The following is a 12500-nucleotide window of genomic DNA, read 5'->3' as shown; positions in this document are numbered from 1 at the left end:
CCCAGCAAACCCCTTTCCCGGTTCACGCTTGCTCACTCACCCCGCGAAAGGCCGAGTCAAGCTTCACTCTACCCAAGGCTAAGGGGATATTCCCTTAGCCTTGACTATACGCCTCTATTTGTCGTTTCAGCGGCTGGTGTCCAGCGCCTTGTCGGTGTTTCCCCTCTAAACTGTTCAAGAAACCCATTGCTTTCGATATCCGTCTTTTACATATTAATTTCGTTATTTTGGCAATTAAATCATTGTAAACATTTGGAAATATAATGGCGTATGAACTAATGTCATATGTTCTTTTCCAAATAATATATCAAAATACCATTTAAGACAGAGAAGTCAGGGAGTAGCTGTTTAGGATAATGCAGAGCCATATATTAATATACATCCTTCATATATGAGTGAAGGATATTTCCGTCTGACAAATATTAATATGAATGCAGTTCCAACAATGTTTTTTTTTTTTTTTATATAGAAAATATAAGGAACAATTAAAACGATGTGATAAGATTTCTTGATAATCATTTTCGAAATAAACGATAATGTATTTCTTAAGGCAGGTTTCCAATATATCCACCAAATTAACAACTGAACAGGAATAAAAGCGACCCCCCCCCCCCTCTGTCTCTCTTCATGTATTTCAGTCATTTTTGCGCTTCTTCGCCTGATTTCCGTACTTTCCTACCTCCTCACATTCGAACTATCCTAACTATGCCCTAGTTTGAACGCGGGCCTCCTTTCAGGGCAAGAAGGGCATGATCTCACCGAGCCCAGGACTGGCGAGGCGTCACCGCTTTTGTTGCTGGCTGTACATAAATCCATGCTTTTTATATATCTCAAACACCCATTCCGTTGCAGAGAGAATTAAGGCCTGCCATAGCCTGATAACGGAGGAGGCGGTGAAGGAGGCCCTGAAGGCGCACAAGGGCGGCGAGGCGAGACTCACCTCCTGGCAGATCAAGGACTTCACCAGCAAGGGTGACAACTACGCGTCGGTGGTGTCGAGCGTCGAGCTGGACTTCGACCTCAATGGCAACGACGAAAGCATAACGTACATCGTGAAGATCAACCCTTGCCACGGCATGGAGAGCTTCGAGGAAACGACCCACACGATCTTCCTCAAAGAAGCGGAATTCTACATCAAGCTGCTGCCTCAGCTGAACGGGGTGTTGCGGGAGCACGAGCTGAGCCCTCTGGCGGTGCCGGAGTGTCACTACGGCACCCTGGAGAAGAAGAAGGAGCTGATTTTCCTGGAAGATTTGAGGCCTCGAGGCTTCAGGATGTTCGACCGTCGGAAGGGGCTGGACGTCGCGCACGCAAGCCTGGTGTTGAAAGAGCTGGCCAGACTCCACGCTGCCTCTCTGTTGCTGCAGAAGAAAGACCCCGAGTATTCCAAAGACACGCTTCTGCACAGAGGCTGGATTAACATGACGGAAGATGGATCAGCCATAATAAAGATGTTGGAGGGAGTTATAGATACGGGAATACTCATCATGAAGAAGGTGGGGGGGTATGAGTCGTCCATTACATGGGCTGAGAGTACTAAGTCAAAGTTGCGAGAGATTTTCGAGAAGCAAAGGGAACCATGCAAGCATCAAGTCATATGTCACGGCGACGCCTGGAATAACAACCTGCTTTTCAAGTAAGATATTCCATGATAGCTAAAAGCTTCAACAATTCCATTATTCTTCACCATAGACATGCGTTTATACATAAATTCATATATACATAAAATAATAATGATGATAATGGTAATAATGATAATAACAATAATTATATTTTCAACAATTATATAGTAATAATAGTAGTAGTAACACTTGTAGCCCTAATGTTTTCAGTGTCATCATTTATTATCCCCTCATTCTTCATCGGGCAGGAGAGAGAGTATATCTTATGTATCACAAACAAATAGTTACTGTCAATAAAAAGATCGTTACCTTGAATGCCATCGACATATATCAAATTGCCTTCTCTCACTGCGAGCAGATACGACGAAGACGGCGTCCCTGTGGAAGTGATGCTGATCGACCTGCAGGTGTGTCGGCGGGAATCCTTCGCCGTGGACCTCAACTACTTCCTGTACACGAGCCTCACGGGTGACGTGAGGAAGCCCAACCTGGACGCCCTCCTGGAGACGTACCGAGGCCACTTCAACGGCGTGATGGAGGCCGGAGGAGCTGGAGGCGAGGGGCGCCTCAGTGAGGTCGAAGTCGTGCAGGAATTCCGACGCTTGAACATCCTCGGGGCCATCTTCAACATGATGATCATAGGTGCCTTGCTGATGGAGCCGGAGGACGTGCCAGAGTTCGTGGCGTCGGGAGACGGTGCGGACGACCTGGAGAGGGTCCTCGCGGAGCTCCGAGCGAAGAGTTTGGAGATGGTCGATACGAACCCTCTGATGCGGCCGCGGTTCCTCTCCGTGTTCGACGAGTTGATGGAGGCCGGGCTCATCCCCGCGTCAGGAGCGCCCTGAAGAAGGAACTTGATCTCTCAGATTTTTTTCTCTCCTAAATGGAATTATGTGCCATATAGAGAATTGTTATTCCAGATTGATATTTAAATGTTGTTTTCTTGTTTTTCCTATACAGACATTAATACTTGATATTGAAGGAAGGCATCGTAAATGTAGATATATATATGTTATATAGCTGATTTACTTATGTGATTCATTGGTCATATACCGAATAATAAAATGGTAATTTATTTTGTGCCTATTAATTATTTCCTAAATGCTGATAAAAAAAGAGGAAATACTGCTCAAATAGATTTAAAAGGTCAATTATTATAGCAATACCTAATAAACAATGATACTAATGAATAATAAGTATGAGCAGTATGTCAAGAATCCCTTTTATAAGACAAACACAAATAGAAGACTGCGAATATATCATCTGTTTACATGACTTGAATAACAAAAGGAAAATCTTCAAAATGATATCTAACTTCCTAGAGCTTTTGAAGAATTAAACTCGCACATCTTCCCGCCATACCAACAGAAAACGGAATCCACTGCAACTGTAATGACGTCACTTAAAGGGACCGTTTGTGTAAAGGGTGTGTAAGGAAGTGACATTTTCTTAAGATTGGAAATTCATTCATGTTATATATATATATATATATATATATATATATATATATATATATATATATATATATATATTTCTAAAACACTGAAATCATAAGAGTTATTGTATAAATGTCATTACGTTTTACTATTCCTAATTATTTACATGAAAATCAGTAGACCAGATTTCAACAACCTTTAACTCTGTTTCTTATTCGACGGTTAATTTCATAACATAAACAAGACAAGTTTGCAGCAGTAACAGCGAGAGGACAAGGGTCAAACGGTAGCAACAGAAGTAAGGGTAGGTAGTAACAGTAGAAAAAAAGGTGTAATAAACAACAGAAGTAGAGAGAACAATGGTAGGCAGAAGCAAGACGAAGGCAACAAAAAAATAAAGATAGAGAGACAGCTGAAAAAACAACAAAAGTTACAAAGAGAAACTATGCGTAGAAGGGCTTGACATCTGCTTAATACTGGACCGGGGTCGTCTAACAGATAATATGACATACAGCGTCAGAGGTGGTAGGGAGAGAGAAGGGGAGGGCGAGTAGGCGTGACTGTGCCATGGATCACCACGCCTTCCGATTTGTTTTTAACACCCCATCCCTACTCACTCTCGATCTCACGCAGGATTGTGCAAATTACGAGATCCCTGCGTGGCCTCTGCGTTTTTCTACGAGCATTTACATCGAGGAGTGAGGACGCTCCAATCTCGCCCCGAGTCATAGAAAACGCGCACCGAGGCGAGGAAAGAAAACGGGGCCGCCTCCTTTTCCTTGAATTCTTTTTACGTTAATTACTATATTAAACTCATTTATTATTAGTTATCTTTATCCTTCCTCCATAAGACACGGACTTTTACTATACAAAGATAATGAAAAAAGGGCGATTTTATCTTTTAATCTTAAATCTAAAATCTCATTTTAGAGGGTAGACTTATGTATATTATGTATTTTAGTTATTTTAACTTTCATTGATCACATTTTGATATCCTGGTTTCAAAATACAATGGATTTATTTTTACTGAAAGAAAACCACCATCATTTATACACATTCCCGTTGAAAAGTTAATGAGGGAAGGGGGGAGGGAGTCCCTGGATGCCCCTCCTTCCCATCGTCTGGCTGCCCCCCCCCCCTTCCCATTGCCTGGATACCCCCCCCCTTCCCAACAGGAACTTCTACCTTCGGTTTCTCGAATCTTCTCTCGGGTTGGTAGGAAGAGGAGAAATACTTGTTGGCTGGCATCTTTGGGGGGATTTTCCAGGTTTTTCTTGATCATATTCATAACTTCATGAAAAGAAATAACGAAGGAAACCAAATTGGGTTGAGGTGTATATGCTTCACATACAAGCTAACACACACACACACACACACACACGCACACACACACACACACACACACACACACACACACACACACACACACATGTAAATAAGGCTGCAAGGAGTCGCTAACAAACCGGAGCAATTCATAAATATTCTGTGAATATACTGCTAATACAAACCACAAAGGTCTCTGACTGACAAACAAATTGTATAATGATAAATCTGTCTTAAAACATCCCCTGATAATCATTGCCTTATATAGCGTGGGTTTTTACCTAATGGGAGTCCCTGTGCTTTACTCGACCTATGTCATGTCACTTATTTAGTTGTTTTTTTCATTCTGTAACTTTACCTGAAGAGGATTCTGCACTGTAGATATTTTTCTTTTCCTCTCAGCTTTGGTCGTTCTATCCGTGTGTTTGTGGAAATGAACTAATAATGATAATTTTTTTTCTTTAGATGTAGGTCAGTGGTTCCTGATGTTATTTCATCCTAAGAAATGTTTGATGAAAAAACTCTTTGCAAAATAATAATAACAAAAAAAAAATAATAATGATAATAATAAATTAAAATAATAATAATATTAATTATAATGATAATGCTAATCAGTATCGCGTTTCAATAAAAGCAAGTTTCTAACTTATCTAAAGAAATAAACTTGTTCGGAAAATGTTAACTGAACCTTTACACAAAACGTAAACACTGGAAACAACTCCCAACATGCAATCCTTTGACTGTCGCTTGCAATGCTTTATCTTTCTCTCTTTTCAACGACGTGGAATAAGATGCATATTGTACAATATATTTGTTCTCTTAAGACCAAATCCTACTCCCGAACTCAAGCAAATAGTTAAGTAAAAGGGGACAACTTGCATTCTTCACTGTCCCTGAACTGCCATCTCGCGCCCGAGGCAGGAAAGGGCTAAACAGGGGTCTGTTATAAGCTAAGGGCGAGGTTGAATTACCCAGGACAGCTCAAATCTTACCCAGGGTCCTTGTTGTCTAGTCATGCTTACTTGTCTCCCTGTCTAGGTCTCCTTATATGGTCTTCTCCCCAGGGGTTGGCTGTGTTTACTTCTTGTATCGTCTTCTCTCTCTCTCTCTCTCTCTTTAACCCCCCATCTCTCTTTCTCTCATTCCCGCCTCCCTCTCTCTCTAACCCTCTCCCCCATTTCTCTCTCTTTCATCCCTGGCCCTCTCTCTCTCTTTAACTCCACCTCTTTACTCCCCCATCTCTCTCTCTCTCTCTCTCCCTCATTCCCCCTCCTTCTCTCCCTGCCTCCCTCCTTTCCCCAACTTCTCTCTCTCTTCCTCGCTCCTTCCCCCTCCTCTGCGTGTGTGTATCTATACATCTTTCTACAAACACACAAACATACATATTTGAAGATGGACTGATAGACTAGATAGACTGAAGTGCCATCTCGCCTTGTTGTCTTACTTGCCTCCCTGTCTAATTCTCCTTTTATGGTCATTTACCCATTTCTCTCTTTAACTACCCTCCTATTTCCCCCTCCTCTAACTCTCTCTCTCTCTCTCTCTCTCTCTCTCTCTCTCTCTCTCTCTCTCTCTCTCTCTCTCTCTCTCTCTCTCTCTCTCTCTCTCTCTCTCTCTCTCTCTCTCTCTCTCACGCTATACATCTTTCTACACACACACATAAACATACTTATTTGAAAACAGACTGACGGGGAGGCAGATACATCGTAGATCGAGAAATGGACCTGTTCATTCACGAAACTGAACTTGATGGACTGGTGTATATGTACAATCAGAAGGGTAGATAACGAGTCAACTGAGCAACAGATATATAAGGAAAAGGGTACACATGAAGAGGTGATTGGCTGTTACGCTGTGAAGATAAGATATATGTAAGATATATATATATAGATAGATATACACATATATATCTGCGGACCTTCCTCTTCCGGTGTGTATCTCCTTCCACTCTATTATGTTCGTGGCCTTTTCTTCCTTGTCTCTTATGCCTTCGGGTCTTCACTGACGCAATCTCCTCGTTTTCCCTTCCTCTCCTTTTCCGTTCGATCTTCTTCCTCCTTATTCTCATTCCTACATGTCGCTCGTCTCTCGTGACCACAAACACACACACACACACACACACACACACACACACACACACACACACACACACACACACACACACACACACACACACACACACACACACACACACACACACACACACACACACACACACACACACACACACACACACGATGCAAGTCATTCATTATGTCATGTATAGAAATGACGCAATAATCTACAGAGCAAACGAATAACTACTTTATGGCCGTATACCGTACACAACTCCACGATGACGCGGCAAAAATTTCTCTCGGTCGCATTTTCGTGTTAGTGTGTTGGATGTGTTCTTATGTGCGTCCTCTAGCGTGTAGGCAAACACCTTATTAGGTATTAGTTAGAAAAATCAAATATCAGAGAGTATGTAAGAAAGGAAAGCATGTATCACACCGATTTAAAAAAATGTGAGGTCCAAAACTTAATACAGCGCCATCTATTGTTTGGATATATAACTAAAAAAAGGGGAATATCTGTAGGTGCCTACACATTTATAATAGATTTTTGAATTATAATTTTAGTTTTAAAGGTTTAGTTGCAGTTGAAGTTTTACAATGACTTTTTTTAAATAAAGAATTACTTTATATATATATATTATATATATATGTATATATATTTACATGGAATTATATGATTATTCTATTCTTTTTCTTATTAGAATTTTCTTTACATACTTTAAAATAGAATAAGTTTTTGCACTGTTTTTTTTTCAGAATACAATAAAACATTTATTAATAATTATCTCATGTGTATTCATATTTACATATTATTCTATTATCTATATACTATACAATTTTATTGCAGAAAATATCTTTAGTGTTAACACAATGAATACGAACTTTAATTCCCTAGACTACAATTTATAAGTAAACAAATCTATTAAATAAACGACAATCATTCGGCATCAATAAATTCTTCATGTTTTTCATTCGTTTTTGCTGTGTCATTGAACCAAGGATATACCAAACAGATTTATGTAAAACATTTCTTTATTTGATTTCAAGTCATCATCAATGAAAATATTAATGAAAGGAGGCCTACAGTTAAAACAACAGGAAACATAAAACATGCAAAAACAAACAAACCAAAACAAACAAACAAACAAACAATCCCTTTCCTACCATTCACAGTTAGTGACGTTTCATGATAGTAAACAAACAGACGATACATCGCGTACACAACGCCATCTATTGTTCAGATATTACACTATCCGCCAACCGTTGGGGCTCACAGACTTCTGCCATGCATTCCCATCTTTCGTATGTTGTATTTTCCAAATACGTACGTGAACCATGAATCATAACATACCTGGGCCACGGCGGGAAGCACCAGTGAACCGGGCCGCAATGGAAACGTCCTTGAATGGAGGCGCCGTGGTGGCCTTAGCACACTCGCTTAGTCAGGGTAGCGACGAGCGAGTCAGTGGTGTTTCGGTGGCGAGTGTAGGAAGTCGAGTGTTCTGTGTCTTGCGCAGTGAAAGGGACTTGACTGAAACATGAATACTGAAGGTAAGTAGTGACTATTGTTGAAGTGAATGAGATTTCATTGGCCGAGAAAGACGTAGAAAGTGAAGTTATATCTCGTATCTTGTATTAAAGGCCATTGAATGTTGTGGTTATTTCGGATTCTTTCTTTCATTAGTATTTCTCTCTTTTTTCATTCATTCATTTTTTGTAAAGTATTTGCGTTTATGTTATTTAATGCGTCATCTAATATTAATAATATTCTGAAGGTGAAGTTGATAATGTTATTGTTAATGGTGAAATAAGGATGATGTTGATATTGATGATGACATTGATACTAATACCAGTAGGGATGCCACTGCTACTACTACTACTACTATCAATACTATAACTACACCTACAATTGCTGCTACTACTACTATTAGTACCGCTACTCATAATAATAATAATAATAATGAGAATGATAAAAATGGTAATGGTTATGATATTTTTAACACAATAATAGCGTTAATAGTCTTGCGAGGTGCTGTGACAATATTTGTATTTATACCATCATTATGTTCAAAGCCATTATCATGATTGAGAGAGAGAAAGAAAAAAAAAGTAAGAGAGATAGTAAGAAAAAGAAAGAAAAATAAAAAGAGAAAGTGAAAAAGAAAGTAAGATAGAAAGAGAAAGAAAAATAACGAAAAAAAGAAAAAAAAAGGAGAGACGAATAACATTGCTAAATTAATTTTTCAATGTTGCATATTCCCTTGCCTTTCTTAAGACTCCAATTTTTTTTATAAGAAATGACATCCAGTCAGGCACCAAAGACCCAGATATAGGGGCCTCGGGGATTAGAACAAGATGATGTTGGAACAAATAAAGCTCATTTCAGTGTGCACAAGCCATGGCACATTCGCCCATACTTGCCTCTTGTTGCTCTTCATCGTCGTCTCTTAAATCATTGTATTAACGTCCCTCTCAAACAAAGCATAATCTTTATCATATTAAGTTATTAATGATAACTTGAACCTAAACTCTGGAGGATGTGGCAAGAATTTTGCTTAAGAATGAAGGTCGATTCGTGTTATTCCTTGATGGGTATGTAAATATATGTAGTTCAAGGATTTTCGTTTCCAAAGTTAGTGTCTCATGAGGTAGATATCAAGAGTGAGGTAGTAAGTAATTGCGTGACTGAGAAACTGATTATATATATATATATATATATATATATATATATATATATATATATATGTGTGTGTGTGTGTGTGTGTGTGTGTGTGTGTGTGTGTGTGTGTGTGTATGTGTGTGTGTGTACATATATATGTATGTGTATACATATATTTAAATACATTTATATGAGTATATGTATATATATTATATGTATATGTATATATATATATATATTGTGGGTATATACATATATATATGTATTTATATTCATATGTATGTTATATATATATATTGTATGTATTAGTTAATGATAATGAAAACGATAATGATGATAATAAGGATATTAGTAATGATGATAATAATTATGTTAGTAATAATGATAATGATCATGGTAAAGACACTAATAAGAAAATGATAATGATCATGATAGAAAATGATATGGCAAGAAAAGTACAGCTTTGGCATATTGAACATAGCGTCTTATTGCCTCTTTCCCTCTTCCTCCTTGTCTCTCTTTTATTTTACTGATAAATGTTTGGGTAAAACATGTAACAGGCTATGACTGTATGGAACTTCGCTTGTGAATGCTCTCTCTCTCTCTCTCTCTCTCATATACATACATATGTACACCTAACAACAAAAGCGATGTCGCCTCGCCAGACCTGGGCTTGGAGAGATCTTGCCCTTCTTGCCCTGAAAGGTGGCCCACGTTCAAACAACCTGGACTTGGGAAAGGGGGGGAGGGCGAAGGGGGTGATTTAGATTCGCTAGGCAAAGCAAGGAGTGAGTGTTCGGCTATGTTTCAGTCCCATTTTATCAAGGCTAGTGTGTGCACCCCCCTCTCTCCCTCTCACTCCCCGCCCCCCCCCCCTCTCTCTCTCACACACACACACATACACACTGTGGGTAATATTTGGCGGTGTGAATATTGTCTCGTCTCAAATAGCGCCTCTTGGGCTACCAAACATTAATAAATGGCTTTGGCCGCAAAACTTCGAGGGTAATGGGCTGTAAAGGTATAGGTATCGATTCCCTTGTTTTCCTTTTATTTCGTTTGGGTGTCTCCTACGAACCACGACCTCCATTCGCGTCCATGAATCGCGAAGCAAGGTTTGGTTGGGGTCAACTTGAGTGTGATGGGCCACTTGGCTCCGCCCCTCGCAATCATATACTTACAGAAAGTATTAATGTCTATTATATCAGCATTAAGTTACTTTTGAGATACAAATTGATTTAAAGTGCATCGTCAGTCAACCTAATTTATTATTCTATTTCCGAAACTGTTGGTGAAAATGAATGATGTAAAATGAAAAGCAATGAATGTGTTCAGCGGTGCATTAATATAATGATGATGGGGTATATAGGACGCAGGTGTTGCGAAACTTATCCTATTAACATATCTTTTAGTATCAAATTATTAATTGACAGTCTTTAGACCTGGGCAGATTGGGCACTTCCCAGCAAACCCCTTTCCCGGTTCACGCTTGCTCACTCACCCCGCGAAAGGCCGAGTCAAGCTTCACTTTACCCAAGGCTAAGGGGATATTCCCTTAGCCTTGACTATACGCCTTTATTTGTCGTTTCAGCGGCTGGTGTCCAGCGCCTTGTCGGTGTTTCCCCTCTAAACTATTCAAGAAACCCATTGCTTTCGATATCCGTCTTTTACATATTAATTTCGTTATTTTGGCAATTAAATAATTGTAAACATTTGGAAATATAATGGCGTATGAACTAATGTCATATGTTCTTTTCCAAATAATATATCAAAATACCATTATCCAAAGAGTGGATCCAGGTGATATAAGACAGAGAAGTCAGAGAGTAGCTGCTTAGGATAATGCAGAGCCATATATTAATATACATCCTTCATATATGAATGAAGGATATTTCCGTCTGACAAATATTAATATGAATACAGTTCCAAGAATGTTAATTTTTTATATAGAAAATATAAGGAATTGAATTAAAACGATGTGATAAGATTTCTTGATAATCATTTTCGAAATAATAAACGATAATTTATTTCTTAAGGCAGGTTTCCAATATATCCACCAAATTAACAACTAAACAGGAATAAAAGCGACCCCCCTCTGTCTCTCTTCATGTATATTTCAGTCATTTTTGCACTTCGCCTGATTTCCGTACTTTCTCACCTCCTCACATTCGAACTATCCTAACTATGCCCTAGTTGTTTGAACGCGGGCCTCCTTTCAGGGCAAGAAGGGCATGATCTCACCGAGCCCAGGACTGGCGAGGCGTCACCGCTTTTGTTGCTGGCTGTACATAAATCCATGCTTTTTATATATCTCAAACACCCATTCCGTTGCAGAGAGAATTAAGGCCTGCCATAGCCTGATAACGGAGGAGGCGGTGAAGGAGGCCCTGAAGGCGCACAAGGGCGGCGAGGCGAGACTCACCTCCTGGCAGATCAAGGACTTCACCAGCAAGGGCGACAACTACGCGTCGGTGGTGTCGAGCGTCGAGCTGGACTTCGACCTCAATGGCAACGACGAAAGCATAACGTACATCGTGAAGATCAACCCTTGCCACGGCATGGAGAGCTTCGAGGAAATGACCCACACGATCTTCCTCAAAGAAGCGGAATTCTACATCAAGCTGCTGCCTCAGCTGAACGGGGTGTTGCGGGAGCACGAGCTGAGCCCTCTGGCGGTGCCGGAGTGTCACTACGGCACCCTGGAGAAGAAGAGGGAGCTGATTTTCCTGGAAGATTTGAGGCCTCGGGGCTTCAAGATGTTCGACCGTCGAAAGGGGCTGGACGTCGCACACGCAAGCCTGGTGTTGAAAGAGCTGGCCAGACTCCACGCTGCTTCTCTGTTGCTGCAGAAGAAAGACCCCGAATATTCCAAAGACACGCTTCTGCACAGAGGCTGGATTAATATGACGGATGATGGATTTGGTATGTTACAGGTGTTGGAGGGAGTTATGGATACGGGAATAATGATGTTAAAGAAGGTGGGGGGGTATGAGTCGTCCATTACATGGGCTGAGAGTACTAAGTCAAAGTTGCGAGAGATTTTCGAGAAGCAAAGGGAACCATGCAAGCATCAAGTCATATGTCACGGCGACGCCTGGAATAACAACCTGCTTTTCAAGTAAGTACGATATTCCATGATAGCTAAAAGCTTCAACAATTCCATTATTCTTCGCCATAGACATGCGTATATACATAAATTCATATATACATAAAATAATAATGATGATAATGGTAATAATGATAATAACAATAATTATATTTTCAACAATTATATAGTAATAATAGTAGTAGTAACACTTTTAGGCCTAATGTTTTCAGTGTCATCATTTATTATCCCCTCATTCTTCATCGGGCAGGAGAGAGAGTATATCTTATGTATCACACAAATAGTTACTGTCAATAA

The 12500-nt window shown here is 39.9% G+C and overlaps 2 protein-coding genes across 2 annotated transcripts in view; both read left to right on the top strand.

Annotated features, from left to right (window-relative positions):
* Window positions 1-2698, top strand: part of LOC138866485 (uncharacterized) — a 5675-nt gene extending 2977 nt beyond the window's left edge. The window contains exons 2-3 of the mRNA XM_070139505.1: window positions 853-1636; window positions 1981-2698. Of these exons, the coding sequence (XP_069995606.1) occupies window positions 853-1636; window positions 1981-2467 (1271 nt within the window). The 3' untranslated portion in view covers window positions 2468-2698. The remainder of the gene's footprint in view (window positions 1-852; window positions 1637-1980) is intronic.
* Window positions 2699-7840: 5142 nt separating this feature from the next.
* The window catches only part of LOC113810419 (uncharacterized), a 5473-nt gene continuing 813 nt past the window's right edge, over window positions 7841-12500 (top strand). The window contains exons 1-2 of the mRNA XM_027362106.2: window positions 7841-7989; window positions 11432-12215. Of these exons, the coding sequence (XP_027217907.2) occupies window positions 7977-7989; window positions 11432-12215 (797 nt within the window). The 5' untranslated portion in view covers window positions 7841-7976. The remainder of the gene's footprint in view (window positions 7990-11431; window positions 12216-12500) is intronic.

This window comes from Penaeus vannamei, chromosome 25, assembly GCF_042767895.1.
Source record: "Penaeus vannamei isolate JL-2024 chromosome 25, ASM4276789v1, whole genome shotgun sequence".
Classification (NCBI taxonomy): Eukaryota; Metazoa; Arthropoda; class Malacostraca; order Decapoda; family Penaeidae; genus Penaeus; species Penaeus vannamei.
The sequence above is the reverse complement of the archived record's forward strand: the minus strand, read 5'-3'. Positions and strand labels throughout refer to the sequence as shown.